This window comes from Telmatherina bonti (genome assembly GCF_933228915.1).
Source record: "Telmatherina bonti genome assembly, chromosome: 17".
In the NCBI taxonomy this organism is placed as follows: domain Eukaryota; kingdom Metazoa; phylum Chordata; class Actinopteri; order Atheriniformes; family Telmatherinidae; genus Telmatherina; species Telmatherina bonti.
In genome coordinates, this window is record NC_136615.1 from 30,701,842 (window position 1) to 30,718,955 (window position 17,114).

The 17,114-nt window shown below is 38.0% G+C and overlaps 1 protein-coding gene across 1 annotated transcript in view; it reads right to left on the reverse strand.

Moving 5' to 3' along the window:
* Positions 1 to 6,239, reverse strand: part of LOC306767953 (uncharacterized protein) — a 6,466-nt gene extending 227 nt beyond the window's left edge. The window contains exons 1-3 of the mRNA XM_079256129.1: positions 6,156 to 6,239; positions 3,835 to 4,255; positions 1 to 364 (exon numbers count right to left, since the gene is read on the reverse strand). The exon at positions 1 to 364 is cut by the window's left edge and continues 227 nt beyond it. Coding sequence (XP_079112255.1) covers positions 1 to 364; positions 3,835 to 4,151 — 681 coding nt within the window. The 5' untranslated portion in view covers positions 4,152 to 4,255; positions 6,156 to 6,239. The remainder of the gene's footprint in view (positions 365 to 3,834; positions 4,256 to 6,155) is intronic.
* Between the last annotated feature and the right edge of the window lie 10,875 nt (positions 6,240 to 17,114).

The following is a 17,114-nucleotide window of genomic DNA, read 5'->3' on the forward strand; positions in this document are numbered from 1 at the left end:
GTCTACATCTGAGCAGGCACCCCAAGACAAGTGCGGACTGGGCGGGGTGGTGTGGATCACAGGCACTGGGAGAGGAAGCGACAGGACACGAGATGTTGGAGGGTGAACAGGTGGAGATGATAGGACAGGAGGTGGAGGTGGAGGTAGTGGAAGCATAAGCGGAGATGGCACAGGTGTGGGTGGCACTGAGACGACAACAGCAGGCGTCACTGCTGTTACGGTTTGGATCGGAGGAATTTCTTCAGGGATGGTCCCATTTTTGGTAGGCAGGTCCTGAGAAAGTGTCGAATGTCTCAGTCTATAAGTGGCTCGGTGGTAGAAGCTGTTGTACTCCAAAGCGTGTCTCGCCCTGGCGAGCTTCAGCCTGCAGGACACAAGACAAAGTGTTTAAGTGACAGTCAATCAAAGAGTTGGAGTTAAAGTGCAGCTAGCAAGAGTAGCAAGGTAGCTCTGTCTCAAGCTGCAGAAAAATCTGTTTTACAGGTGAATACGAACAACAAGGAAGAAATAATACAGTCTTGTATTCATTTCTAAAACTGGAAATAAAAACACACAATGTAAGAATAAACAAACAATAGAAAAAGCTTTGAAATCAGTTATTTAGCTAAGCTAAGTGTACATGGTAGCATGTAGCATTTGCTACATATTAATAAGCACTGAGACAGTTTTGAGTAAAGAGTTTGATTAAATCTTGGAAAAAATAATCAGATTAAAAAAGGAAACTATATCCCACATTGGCTAATTTAAGGGGTTCAAATGTAAGTCTATGTAAGAATAAACAAACAATAGAGAAAGCTTTGAAATCAGTTATTTAGCTAAGCTAAGTGTACATGGTAGCATGTAGCATTTGTTGCATATTAATAAGCACCGAGACAGTTTTGAGTAAACAGTTTGATTAACTCTTGGAAAAATAATCATATTAAACAAGGAAATCACACCCCACATTGGTTAATATAAGGGGTTCAGATGTAGATCTATGATTTCAGACTGGATGGCTGGGAAGGACAAGCTAATGCTACCAACACCTGATAGATGTTTTAACATACTCTTACATAGACATACACTGTCATTAAATTCTTTTGTTTTATGAATGAAAATGTTAGATTAGGTAAATTATAACTTATAAAGACTAAAGCTGTTGTCTGTGAACCTTAATAAAACACTGTCCAGCTAATGGGATTCCATTATAGATTTGGGGAACCTTGGAGTTGTTTTTGACCAGGGCTTTGTTTCACCCTGCGGTGGGGAAAAGTGGGTTTTCTGTTGCAGAAACAGAGGTAAGTCTTCCCCCCCAAGTATGTTACTATGGTAACTGACTGTGTCCTAGGTGGCAAGTTCACCATAAGGAAACCCTGAGTTTCTACTTGTCTTCTCCCACCTGAAGAAACTGTCAAACATGGGTTGTCTGTAGCAGTGCAACTTTAATTTATTGCACAATTATTTATGTAAAGGGAAGATTTTTCCAAACTTGAGCGTATGTAGGAGTATAATTTCCTTATTAATGGCTAATCAAACAGCACCATTACTCTGATTCTCCAAACGTAGCATCTGACATGAAGCATAGCGTATGTAAGATGACGTCGCAGTGAGATCTGTACTTCATGCTGTGATACTTTTTGAGAAATTCCTTTTGTAAATGTGACTTTACTTTATAGGATCAGTCACACAACATTGAGACGGACTATAGTATCTGGAATCATCAGGAAATTCTTCACACACTTCTGATATAATCATTTCATAAATGATAGTAGAGATCTACTGTCGGTCTAATCCCAGCAGACGGTGTCACTTCAGCATCCTCCTCCTCCTCCTCCCACAATGAATGATGACATTCTGCTTCAGTAGATTTTAAACAACCAAATGTGCAAAAAATCTGAGTATTGACGACTGTGGTTGGAGTCTAAGTAAAATACCGGACTACCTGACACAGGCCTGTGAAGTTAGTTTATTAGGTGAGAGATGAACTGTGTTACACCTAAAACAAGTCAGTTTTATCCATGAAATCATGTGTAACACAGTAACTGCTCTCTGCTAATCATCTTAGAAAACAAAGTTTGTTTTCTCAAGAAAACGGTCTTTATATCCAGATAATGAGAAAATGACCTTGTTTTCTTGATATAACGTTTAAAGAAAATCAACAGTTCTCGACCATTCTCGGGTTCTGTAATTTCAACATACATGCTCCAGTTTAAATAAATTTAAACATCTGATCAGTGGACAAGTGGATTCAAACTTCCCCATCGTGCTTCTTTCCACTTAGCAGCAGCAGCAGCAGTTTCCCTTTTTACTAAATTTTTGTTTGTGTTGCCTCACGCTGAAATAAAACCTTCTTCCAGCTGGGTGAAATGACCAGGTTTCTCTCACTGGTTGCCATGGTGAAACCTGGAATCAGGGCTCCATTGATGAAGGCATTTTGGTGTGGCTCATAACTCTGGGTAAAATACTCAGAGTTGATCGAACCAACTCAGATCATCTCATCTGAAACTGAATACTGAGTTGCTCAGCTCAGTCAAGCAATTCCAACTTTCTAAGAAGAAAGTTTAACCTCCTTTCTGAAACAAGCCCCAGATTGTTTGTTTGATTGGTGTACAAACAAGTTCCTAAGACCACCTTCTTTCAGCTACAATGCACTTAATAATGAAATTAACAGCTAGTCTGAACTTCGCCACTTCAAGCTTGGATGGCTGCATTTCCTGACTACTGGGCTGCAGTGAGAACTATAAGCACAACTACTGTCATAACATAACATTTACTTCTCTTTCATTTTTATGTACAATGTCTATACATTTAATAAATAAATAGAACAAGCAGCAGAGATCATGTTTTTTCATTTTATCTTCGACTGACTGGCTACACATCTGCACCAAGCTTTATGGGATCTCATAGTTCCATTTTCTCCCAACTTCTTACCTCTAGACGGCATCTTTTCCAGTGGTTTTTCGAGTCACTAAGTTAGAATGGAGGCATAATAGGCTTCAGGAAGTAGACACCCTCTACCTCTACCTTTAGGATTAATTTTAAAACCGTCCTTCATGAAGAAGTTTATAATTCGGGCCTGGTTGGTCATCCATTTGGTGATGCTGCTATAGGCTTAGACTGCAAGGGGGTGAGTTATGGTGAAATGAGCACCTCCTCCTTGCTACTTATTTTTATTGAATAACATTATTTGAGTCTCTTTCCCCATCTAAAATATTGATACTTACTGATCCATATGACTCATCCTCTCTGCCTCCAACCCCTAAAGGTAAAAATGGCTTTTTTTCCTTCCCACTGTCAACTTGTTCATGTATTCAATATTATTGAATAGAGAATATTTATTCCAATCAGGTGGTTTTTCTCAGCTTGCTTTCCTCAACTACCTTTAGTTGATTTCATTTGTTTGTTCTTCAATAAAGTCAAATTGAACTGAATATTACACTGAATCATATTTCCTAAACAAAAATGATCCACAATAACTGCAACATCCAACAAAAATCATTAACCTTCCACTACCATGCCTTATTGTTGGTACAAGGGGTTTCTACCGATATGCTCTTTGGTTTATGCCAAATGTTTTGCTTTGCATTGTGGCAAAACATAATTTTATCGCCAAAAGCTATTTTTCAAGAACATTTCTGTGTTTTTATGTAAATTTGCAGATTTTATTTCTGTTGGAGCCCATAGGAGTTGATGCTTGTGCATTTCTGCATAGATCTCACTTAATAAATTACAATATTTAATCTGTATTCATCAAAGGTTTACTGAGTTTTAAGACTTAAAAGACCATATTATTGCTTGCTACTGTGATACATTAAGCAGGGTATGATTCATTTATCCTACCATCCATGTACACACCTGTGTCTCATCTGTAAGAGTTTGTACAGCAGCAGCAGGATTATGGCTCCGGCCAGAGTCACCAGAAGTATTGCCACCCTCAAATCCAAGTTCCAGCAGGATTTACCAGCAAATCCAGGTGAGCTGCAACTCCCAGTGGGGTGTGGTGTCTGTGGCTGAAGGGGCTGCTCCATTCCTCGCTTAGGATTGATGATGGCCAATACGGGCTGGATGGTGTCCGGAAGGATTGGGTGTTGCTTCCTGAGAAAAGCAGCCCCAGCCGGTGGGGGGATCTGGAGAGAGGTGCTGGTGCTGGTGACCTGACGACCAAGCTGCATCGCTGCCAGGTTCAATCAGTAAGAGTTTTGTCTGATATGAGTCAGTTTTCCATTCTTTCTCTGAAGTGTGAACAGGACTCTGCGGGAGTTTGTTTGTAGCAGCCCTGTAACATAAGATTCCTTCGTCATCTGATATGATCTTTTCATTCCATAAAATTCACAAAATCCACAAATCTAGTTATTTAAAACACCTTTTTAGAAACTAAATAAAAAGATGTTTACAACATTTAAATAGTTTCCATTAGAGCAAAAAACACAATCTCCAAATATATGCATTAAAGGAATGACACCAGGTATGACATTAAATATTCAAATATGTTTTTATTAGTGTATATTTGATCATTTATATCTATGAATCTTTATAGAAAAAACTTTTATATTTACAAACCTAACTTCCAGAAAAGTTTGGTAGTTATCCAAATAAGAATTTGAATTTATACTTTTCTCATTTTTAAAATATGTATTTAACCCTTTCATGCATTAATTAATAAAAACAATGCAACATTTTTTTCATATCCAGTATTTTACCTCTACATACATATACAATGATACTTTTTTTGTTTATTAGTCATATTTAGAATTTATCATGATTTATGATTTTTGTTAATAAATTCTGTAAGATATTTCTAGAATAATATATAATTATAATTATATTATGTAAATCTTCTATAAAATATAGCTGTATCAGTTTCTTTTCCTATTTACCGCAATGGCAAACCTGTGAAATTACATTATGTTCAATTATTTCATATATTTATTTTTTCTCCAGTGAGTGGAAACGTATTGGATGACTCACTAACATCCACTGCAGTTCTTTTACAGAAATACCATCCTCATTTATGTCTATGCAAGAAAAAAAGCTTGTAAATAGGTTACTATTATATGACCACTATGCATGAAAGGGTTAACTGACACAAGTCTAAATACTTTATTTTCATGTGTTTATTAACAGTTTAAAGCACAATCACAGAGTTGGGAAACAAAAGACATATTTATAAAAAAAAAAAGTTTAAATACAATTACTGTTGTGGAAGAGTATTCCGTAAATAAAGAAAGAGATATTCTGTAAGTTTTTCTGTTTCTGTATTTTATCACTGCTGTATTATGATATCTGCTAATATTCTGACAAATTTTCAAAAGCAAAGAATTTTAAATTTGTCTCTAGATATGACAGGTAGGCCAGTAGGGAAGCACTATGATGGTCTTGAAACTACAGCTGCCAGTAAGGGACAAATAGCACCATTGTGGCGTAAGAAAGCACAGTGACTGAGATGCAGGAGGAAAAGATCAGCGAAAGATGATTCTACCCCAGCAAGTTGGAAAATATGTTTTACTGTCACTTAGAATAAATGCAGGAACAGCAGGAGCCATTTTTACCATCGCCAAGAAAGGGAACAGGGTTAACTTAAAAAGCAGCATGACTGGATCATCCAGAAAAGAGTATCTGCATGGAGCTGGCCTTTTGCAGGTGGAAGGCGCCCAAGAAGGAAAAGGAATTAAAAAGGGGTGCTAAAGTTACACCTTTGCCCTCCACAAGTAAGTCAACTGCAGGCTAGAGCCTAATTAGCTAACTGTGTTCATTGGGTTTTGTTAAACAGAGCAGAAATAGACCCTGATAACATACACCAGCTTCTAAAGCTTCCCACCAGCTTTTAGTCTGGCTTTACCGCCACTGAAAGCCAGCATTTATTGCATCCATGAAAGCTACTGAAACCATGTTAACATACAGTTCCACTACAAGAAGACAACTGAATGTGTCTGTGTGTGTGTCATGTCTGTGTTCTTATTAATTAATAGAGGTTGGAATCTACATGTAACATCTACATGTAAGTAAACTTATCTATATTTTCTTTAAATAAACAAACCAAGCAAACACTAAAGAATTCCTTCAAAAATATGACACATAAAGTTAGAAAAGTACTACTCTTTATAAAAAACAAACAAACTCAAAACTGCGACTTTCTTAGTGTTTACTTTAAATTTGACAAGAAATCTCCAACTTACGTCCTTGGAGTGCGGCAGCGTTGCAGGTAAATTCATAAAGACGAGAAAAGAAAAAGCTGCGGTGAAGGTCGGCTTAGCCTTCTAGGACCAAATGCCAGATCTTGAGTACACACCAATGGACAGGAAGCGAGTGAAAACAGCAGGAAACAGCACTTCCCTAACACACAATACAAAGATGTGATTGGAGAGCACTTCCTATTGCCATGGTTACAGGAAACTGGTCAAGGATATCTTTTCTAATGAACTCAATAGGAGTCTGAACAAAGCACACACTCATTTGAGATCACATGTTTAACCCCAACAGAACAGATTTTTCTCTAATTCATATTCTAAAAACCATCACATATCATGTACCTGTGTAGGGAAGGGAGCACATTCAGCCTCTTATCACATCCTGCTGAACAACAGAAACTCCTGCAGAACAGGCTTTTGCAAGGCCTCGTTATTTTGATAAATTAGGAACGCATGTTCAGTACCTTTTATTTCTCGTGTTAATTTAAGCTTTAACTATTTAAAAACAAACTATTGTTGCTGAGCACATGTGAAACATCCCACACTAGCCCTCTGTGCCAGAACTGGGGGGGGGGCACAGAGAAAAGCTGGCCACTATCTGATTGGGCTTTTATTCCGGGGGCAGAAAAATGCCCACTCCATCTAGAGTCCACCTCTTATTTATCATTTACCAAGACAGAAACTCTCAGCTGGTCCTCGGTATCCCTTCCTGGCACCCTCACAACCCCTGATACTAAAGAGGGGAGCAATATTAAAAGATCTGTTATCTCAGAAACCCAGTTGTGGTTTGGATCCAGAAAAGGATTCATGAGCTGTATCTCTTAACTATGCGGCTTCATTATAAGATCTTCCGTTAGTTAATTACCTGCTGCTGTGTTTCTGTACGTTTATCTCACACTGGCCGAGTCAAAACATTTCTATTCCAATGAATAAAATTAATAAATCACATTTAATGAAGACATATAAAGGTTTATGGACTTAATTTTTAAAAGAATTGCAGTGTGGCCATGTAGTAGCATTAAAGCAAAAGACAAATATGAAAATGGTAAATGTGTATGTTCTTTATTGAAATTTGTCCTGGAGGCTGAGCTGAACTGTATTTATTCAGGCTTTTGTTAATATGGAAGAAAAAAATAAAAAGGTATGTGAAATAATGGGTAATATATAAGTGATCATGGTGACGCGGCTGTGTGATGATGCTGCCAAGAGGATCATGAGAATTTGATGATAATGACTAGCAAAGATGACAGTGATGATAAGCAGACAGTTTATGAAGGCACGGCAAAATGTTGGCGACAAAGGGACAATAAAGGTGACAATGATGATCGTTGCAAATATGACAGATTAATAAATCACTTTTCATTAAATAAATAAATTCATAAATAAATAAATACATTAATGCCTAAATTTATATGCAATAATATGAAAACAAATCAAATACAGGAAAAAAAGAAACAACTAAAGGAAAATAAAAATAAATATAATAAATGATTTTGGAAAATATAACTGTTTTCATCACTGTTTTTTGCTGAATAGAATTTTTTAATTTATCTATTAGATTATTCATAAAATGTTGACATAAAATGTTGAGTTGTACATAAACGATATTTCTTACCAAATCGTGTCCTTTAAGGAGCCACTTTAGGAAAGATTGGGATATAAAACATTTTGCATTTCGGAGCAAATAATTTGGTTTCCACTGCTGTTACCGCTGTCCCATCACACAGTAAAAAAGTCCAGAATCCATCTTTACTTTAATGAACTGGTCACATGACCCCCACATCATGTTAAGTGATAGGTAAATGCAAAGAAAAACGTAAACTTTTGCAATATATTTCTGTGTCAAAACACTTGAAAAACCACCTCACGAGAGCGTAAAAGGTATTAGGACAATGCTTTTAGTGCTGTTATAATTGAGAAATTTGTTAAATAATTATTTTATGCAGGAATTTAACAACAATTTTCTGATCTGATTTTGCTGGAAGACAAAAAAAAAAAAAAAAAAAAAAAAAAAAAAAAAAAAACTGAATCCCAAAACTTTTTAGACCAAGGTCTATTAAAAAAAAAACAAAACAAAACAAAACACGACAAATTAGTTGATTTTTAGTTATCATGATGAATATTATATATATATATATATATACATATATATATATATATATATATATATATGTATGTATTTATACACATATACTGATTGCGTTTTCCAACATAGATCAAAATTTGTTTACAGCACTTTTTTTCTTTACCTGGGGAAAAAAACCCAGAATCATAAATTAATTTGTTTTCAGCTTATCTTGATATACATTAGCAATGTTGTGGGATGATATTGGGATCAGAAATTAAATGTGATTATTCTACCTGACAGGGACCAGGTAGAAAATGACAGAGAGTGCTTTGAGTTATAATAGTATACTGCACTACATACTATTATGATTTTGTTTTAATCAATCCATTTTGAATATGATATCTGACGAAGGCCAAAAATCTTTTGAATGTCAGCAGATTGTTTTTCTTTCATAGGAAGAGAGAGAAAAAAAAAACACCTTCAAAAATAAATTATCTGAATGGTCATACTATTCCCTACACAATACCCTATATAGTGCTCATGCCATTTTTTAGGGGTGTCTGAATGTCCATGCAGAAAAAAAGTAGTGCACTCAAAATTACCCACAATGCATCTTAAAACTTAGTGATCATCAATGGTCACCAGTCAGGTCAATATAGACCACAATCCCTTGCAGACAGGAGTTCAAAGTGTTGCAATTGACACAAGTGTCAAAGAGGTCAAGAATAAACTACAGATAATTTATTTTTTATCCTTATTTATGGAATAAATATCAAACAATGGAAGAATAAAATACAATAGAAGTAAATAATCCTTTTTCCAATAAGTTTGGATTGGATTTGAAACACCGCATAGTGGTTGCTATGGTGCTAGTCAGCAGTCACATGATCTGCGACTGGGAGAAAATAACCAGCTTCATGTATGAATCGCCAACAGAATGATTTCACTACGTAGTGTGTTATGTGGCGTAGCCATGTGTAGTAAATGAGGAGTTAGGGGATAGTATAGACATTCGGACATAGGCTCAGTCTGTTTTAAATCTTATCTTTCATAATATCTTTATTATGATATGGTTATTGTGGTATGGTTATAATGGTATGGTGTTCTGGTTTTGCTCTCTGACAAAGACCACAGGTATCCTGACAGAGACGATAATGATGAGAGTAAGAATGATGGAGGTGTTACAATTATATCACTGAAGAAATGCTGATCTGATTATAACGACTGACAACAGCAACAATAATGATGACGATAATGATGATGAAGATGTGCGACTGATATGGATGCACTGCAGATGTTGATCATGCTGATGATGAGGACGGTGACGAAGAAAATTACAGACAAATTGATAATTGGAGTGGAGATGGGATTGCTTTTGGCAACGTGACGAGGATGACAATCCACCGAGGCTGTTGAGGCTGAGGTTGGCGGTCGCCGTAATAAGAATGCTGATGATGATAATTAGGAGTTGGGTAATGATGAGGATGTGCTGAGAACCATCATGAAAACAATGATGAAGGTCATGGGATAACAATGTTATCAATGAAGAGGATGAATATGTTGATAATGCATTAAAGCTGGTGATGGCACATATGGCGTGAATCCAGTTAATGACCCCAGAGATGTAAATCTATGCATGTGCCCTCACTGCAAAGGGTTAATGTATCCGTTTTTATCGCAGTATGAAAGTCTGATGAAGTTAACAGACGGCTGAAGTAGGAGTTAAGTGATTGGACTTTTTTTTTTCCTCTCTTTCCCGGCGTATGACTAAAGACTACCAAGAAGCTGTTAAGTGCTCTCAGGCTGGTCATTATTAACCCACGCTGTTAAGTCCAAGAATGTCCATCAAATCATGCCCACAAGAGGAAACACCGAAATGCAACACAAAAAAAGGTGGTTGTGAGGGGGGAAAAATGACAGGAAATAACAGGAAAAAATAATCAGTAGAGAACCTTGAAATCACACTTTGAGTTCCAGTCACACCAGATACCAAACCTAAAAAAAACTTCCAGTAACAACCTTTGAACTGCAATGACATTTGCTCCAAGCTGATGTTACTAAAAATGAACTCATGCAGTGATTTTGCAAAAAGTTTAATGGACAGCCCAATAACTAAGCAGAGAATGACCACCAGTGTTGTGTCTTTTTAGAGGAAAACTACTAAACCTTGGCATTTTTTATTACTTTGGTGTCCCTTAATGATGCCTGATTCAGCATCCATGTTGCATCCTGTCTCTTCTCTGAGCTCTCTCCAGCCAATAAAAGTTAGGCTGATGTTAACGCTTGTCTTTTTCTTCAGGGCTGCTGCTAGCCATTTGGGTGCCCTGAGCACAGCTGGTTTCTGGTACCCTCAATCCTTTTCAATCTCACAGGTGCAAAACATAACTAGAAAAGAGAAAGACAATATTACGGCTGACTGTTTTCATGCTCTTCGGCTGCCTGCTAATTCTAATAACCTTCACCTGGGAATCACTTGCTCAAACACAACTCTGATTGCTGCCTCCTGGCTGGGATTGGTCCTACCCGTCACATGCTCATCTCCTCCCTGCTCATTGGATAATTGGAGCTCCAGTCGCAGCTGCTTCCACTAATGGCCGGGACTTAAAAGACACTTGGAGTCCTTCACTCAACGGCAACCACTGGCTCAGTAGTGGGCTGCCCTCAGCTTACGTTGGTGTTTGGACTTGATTAAGCAGCATTGGTTCCTCTTTAGTTCTTTTTTTTTTTTTTTTGTAGTTCTGTAATCTTGTTGTTTGTGAGTGTGATACCTCTGTTAGTTTTTTTAAATGGTAAAACTTGTGCTGCTTTTGTTTGGGAAAATGCTTTATAAGCTTGTATTCCTTTTGGTTTGGCTATTTTGAGGCCTTTGGGGTTTTAAGCTGCATCCTTACCCCAGCTCATTCTTATCATTACCATTTCTGGTCTGTTCTTGCCTCATCTTCCCCATTGAACAATAAATCTATATTGGTCCATGTGAACACTTTGCCACAGATCTTTCTTTTGTTTGGCTCAGTTGCCCTAGTAGAGTTTGGGTCGTAACAGACATAGACCCAGAGGGCACAGACGCCTGCCAAGCAGCTCATTTCCACCTCTATTGTGTATCCCTTTAATATATACTATAACACTCATCGATGATCAAAACATACCTATAGCATTTGAAATAGTATGATTATTATTAACCAAATATTTATTAAAAACATGTAGCAACCTTGTTATTCTTTTTCTTTTTTTAGTTTACAAGCTAGTGTTATATATGCAGACTGGACTAAGAGTGGAAATACGAGACCACCAGGAGTGGTCAACTGCGGTCATAGAGAGCCACAGTTCGGCACGTTTTGAGACTTTCCCTGCTGCAACACACCTGACACACATCAGACTTAATAAGCAGACCTGTGCAGAGCTTTATGTTAAGCTCAGTACAAATCTACTAATTACCCACTGATTTGAGTTGGGTTTGTTGCAGCACGGAAACTGCTAACATGTGCAGGAATGTGACACTCGAAGACCGGAGTAGGCCACCCCTGGTCTAGCCCACTGTCCCGTGTGTCATGATGGGATGTTTCATGTTTTTTTTAAGTTCTGGTTTCTTGTTTTATTTACTTTTTTTTCCCTGTTTAGTTCCCCTTTGTTTTGTGTGCTGTTTTGCCTGCTGTTCCTTGAGTAAACCTGGACTCACTGAGTTCATCCATTTCACCTGTGTCTTGTTCTGTTTCCCAGTATTTATAGCCCTTGGTTTCTGTTCCCACCGGCTGGTGCATTGTGTTTGTGTTTGCTTCATGTGTTAGTTTGTCCTTCATCACCTGTATTTTGCGTCATCGTGTTTGTCTTCAGCTTAGTTTTTGGAATTAAAACATCCTGATTCTGCATCCCTGGCTCCCATCTCTGCATTTGGGTCCACACCTCCACCACCAACCGTGACACTGTGACCTGGTTCAAGTCCTGCTCCCCTTCACTGCGACTCTAAGTGTTCTTTCAGGGCCAGTCCCAAGCCCAGATATATGCTGAGGGTTGTGTCAGGGAGGGCATCTGCCTTGGCACAAAACATGCCAAAGTACAACTGTGCGAATGGTGCTTCCTTCAGCTTGGTAGTTGAAAACCAATGATTTACTGTGGCGACCCCTTCAGTGGGAAAAGCCAAAAGGAAAAGAACTAATGCCAGAGCTGTTCTTTAAACAAGTGCAGATGTTGCTGTACACCAAAAACAATAATCATTATTATCATTGTTTGTTACTCATAATACTTGATTCACCATATTGATATTAGGTTGTACCTCTTGTATACAATATATCTATATATTTTCCATACCATTTGGATATGTGTGTATAATCATGTTGGGTAAAATAATTTCACAATATTTCCACATGTGTTGAAGAATCCTTTGAAATATTCCTGTGTTTATAATTTCATCCAGCTCAAAATTTCATAGAATCTAATTTAGACCTCAAAAATCATCCCCATGACAACATAAACAAAAATTGCTATTAGGTTAAATAAAAACTAAGTTCTTACAAAAAAGAGAAAAGAACAGATTTTTTAAATTGTTAATTAATGCAAAAAACAACAAAAAAGAAAACCCACCAATAACAGGCATTAAAAGTGAAAAAACTTGTCTAAATGGACAAAAGTGTCCGCAATGATGCTTAGTTTGCTTAGTTCTTCTCTTAGTGTTCTTAGGGTACCAATTGAAACCCAAGCCCAGTAGCACCGGTATCATAAAATCACACCACAGAACTGTAAGATGAGGAGACTAAATTTAGGTCCGTTGGTCTCATTATCTCATTGTTTTTCTCGTCTTCTCTCAATTATGTCCTTTTCCTTTTTTGTGATGAATTAACTAAAGGCGTGTGTTGAAATATAGTTTCTGGTGTGTAACACGGAGCATAAAATTTTTTAATTTGTTTATTTATTAACAAATAAATAAGACAGATCCATTGAATCAACCTGGATGTCCTTTTTTCATCAGTTGGGAATAATTTAGTCAGTTCTGACTGTGCACGTCCAAACTGACATAAAAACAAGTGAAGCATCTAGGTTTGTTGTTTCCATCAGGTTCTGCTGTTAACCGAACATAACCAAAGCTCAGGTCGTAGGTTTTCAGTACGATTCTGTAAATGGCTCTGAACTGCTAAACGGAGTTTCTCTGCATGTGCCAGTTCAAAAGGACCAAAGAGAGAGCTAATTGTTTAATTGATGTGTAAAGTGCCAATGTTAATGGAAGAAGTCCTCACACCCACCCCACTGACACCACATCCATCAGTCAGCCAGTCTGAGTCCTAGTGGCTATCTGTGCTCCCTCATGTGTGTCTGTGGCCCTGGGCCTCGCGCTGTCAGATCAACTTTCCACGGCAGATAGCACAAGGTCATCAAATGGTGACCCTCGGCCAGGGCTGCCCTGCGGTCGCTCAGCTGTCCACATTCATTTTCAGTCAGCCGTTGTCCTACGCTCATCAGCCATCAAGGTGGCTCCACCCTGCAGCCAGGCGGAACCACCCACACAAACACGTACATAAAATACTCTCGGCTCAAGATCTTTATATAAAAGCATGACTCCTGACATTTTTGGAAATTCATTGTCATTTTGGAGTTGCTAAGATGTTAACATTCATGTTTAGGAATTCACTGTGTGAAGCTTCGTGACACGGCAAGTACTTGTGTCCCGTAGTGCTGCTTTAAAATGATTTTAATCACAAGTTGATTGTTTCTTAGGTTAATTCTTTAGTTTCTGTCAGAAAACTCTTACTTTCTCCTTGACACACCAGTGATGTCAGACTTTTTACAGTGGTGAATTTATTGTCACATTATTCATTAATTCAGCACCTGATATTTTAAAGATTAATATGAGCACAATTTGCAATTAGTTATGTAAAAATATTTTAAATTATGGAGACTGTGTCTTAGATAATCTTCTCTGATTTTTAATCACCAGAGTAGATGAATAAAAATTTCTCCCAAAAAGTCTGAGAAAGTCAGAGTCATCTAAAATGGTGAGTAGGGTCTAAAGGCCTTTGTACACCAGGGCTAGTGTGAATAAATGACACAAAATTATGAATAATTTGAATGTGAATTATGGACGTTTCTGTCTATCCATACCAATGTGAAATTGTAAATAGATTAAGAAATTCTAAAACAAACTTGCAAGGTGGATTTCACATCAAGCCAGGAAAAAGGTGTGCTGATGTTGTAAAAGTTAAGACAATAACAGCAAAATTCTGCGTTGTTTAATCCAGAAGCTAAAGCTGGACGATGGCCACTTCATGATGGACTGTAGAGCATCCGTGGGACAGTTGGAGGGACTTGCTTTAGCAGCTAGCTGCTTCCTTTAAGAAGCAGAGCAGAAATAATGAAGATGCGTGGCGTTACAAACCCCCAGCTCACCAGAGAAAAGGGGCAGGTGTTTGGAAACATTAAGCCTACAAAAAAACTTGTTTAATCAAGAGGCGTTTATTTATAGGAAATGTTGCACATGGCAAACAGGTAGAAGTAATTCACAAACACCTAAACTTCCAAAAAAAAATGACAGAAGTGGAGCTGAAAAAAAATCCGAAAACCATGTGGTTAAAGAGTTCATCCATACACAACACAACACAACACTTTCCAGGATGACTACCAAACCAAATGTGGCAGACTGAGCAATCAACACCCAACTGCCCCGAATTATCAGGCAGTCTCCTCCTTAAAACAGGGCTCACAAGGTTGGCCTAGCTGGGAAGGGTGAAGAATAAGCCAATCCTGACCAGAGGGTGGAACAGCCAGCCAATCACAGGAAGGGGCAGAACAGCTAGTCGCAGGACGGAGTTAAGGAAGCCAACCAATGGTCTAGAGGGAATCTCACAGTCAGATTTGCATAGAGTGGCTGAGGGCTGGGATGACACAAAGTTTGAATGAAATATTGGTCGATTACATATCTGTCTTATTGGAATATTTAGGCTAGACCTCAGTTTGAAAAACTAAAACAAAATCACTGGACACAATTTAAGCCCTGATGTGAACGTTAACACTGACTTGAGACTGACTCGATAAAAAATCTTACCATGCGAATTATTCAGACAAAATATTTGTTGTTGGTGTGTAAGTCAGAAGTTTGATCACGATGCAGTGTTTTGTGGATTATGTAGATTGACTGTTTGCTATATAACATATAATACTATTTTTATACCGATGCCCATAATTGATATGAGTTGACATCACATCCTGATTGCAGAAAAAAGGGAAAGATAAAATAGCACGCATTGTCATTGCATTGTAGAGGTACAAAAAAATTGAGGGTACTCACACGAGGTCACTGTGCACCACAAAATAAGCAATATTCCTTCAGATTAGAGATAAAAGAACACATATTACAGGACAAGGAGACTCAGGGAAGACCCAGGACACACTGGACAGATGGGATGATGTATTTCAGTTGTTTTGGGATTGTCTTGGGATCACCCAGGTCAAGATGTTAAATGTGGCTGGGAAGGCCTGGGAAGTCTGAGCTTCCCTGCTCAGGAAGCTGCCATGATGGATGGATCCATGGATGGATGGATGAATAATGGATGGATGGATGGATGGATGATGGATTAAGTCATACATGCATGGATGGATAGATCCCATGGGTGGATGGAAGGATGCAATGATGGATGGATGGATGGATGGATGAATAATGGATGGATGGATAACATTAACAGAATTAAAAACCAGGACACACAAGGTAAAAATGTAAAGTCCTAAATGGTCCCAGCATCAAAAATAGGATGCTGAGAGACAGGAGGAGATAGGCTGAGGCTTACTCTTCTTGAGGGCATGTTTAAGTAGCTAGGTATGGAGTGGTGGTGGTGTTGGTGGGGGTGGGGGTGGGCTGTGGAAGACAGTCTGGATGTGAGTCCATATGTGTTGACAGTTTGCATTGCCTAGAGGAAACAGCTGTTCTCAACCTGCTGGTGAGAAACTTTATTGATCTTCCAGAGACAAACAGGTCCAACACGGGGTGGGCAGGGTGTGTGGGGTGGACTATCTTGAGATTCACCTCTTTCTAGATTCTCGTGGTGTTTCTCTGGTGAATTTGGGGTTATCTATGGATTGTCCTGATGCAGGCTGTTGACAGTGGCTTCCATCATCAACATTGGCAGATGGCTTCCTGAGGTATTCATGTGTGTAACTCCTTGTTGTTAGGCACCTGGAAAACTGATCAGTTTCTACTTTAGCTTAGTTGCTAATTAGACATTACTGACCGCTAGATGAAATGGGCACCTGTCCTCTGCTTTTCACAGCCGGTCATTTTCTTCACTAAAGAATAACAACATATAGTCTTTTTCTTAAGGTGACAGTTTTGTTTGTGATTTTCTCCATCAGGTTTTTGTAGAACTTTCACATCATTAGCAGTTTTAATGGTGAGCAGCAAAACATAGCTTGCAAATCATTATTCTGAATCTTTATTCTTATTTTTTGTGTTATTTCATATTAGTCCAGTGACAAGATGAGACACAACTCTGTAATTTAATTCTAACTATTAGCTGCATCATTTTAATGCCATGAAACAACATGTCAGAACCTTAAAAGTCCATAAATAACACAGAAGCCTTCTCTAATGACTTTTCTATGATTTTCTTGACTAAAACATGCTGCAGACTGTTCATTGAGAACACAGGACATTGTGTTAAAGGACAAAACACCACTTTTAAAATGAAAGAAAAAAATAAAACCCATGCTTTGTATTTTTAAACGGTCATGCTAGTTTGACAGCTACATGTGGACACAATCCCACATACCCGCAGCACTCTTTTGTTATTGTATCTGGAGTTTAGTGAACAAATGAACGTGTGGTTCAGCTCTTCCAGTTTCTGATGTTTATGTCAGACTCAGTGTGTCTCAGATGTTAGGATGAAGTGCAGGTTAAAAAG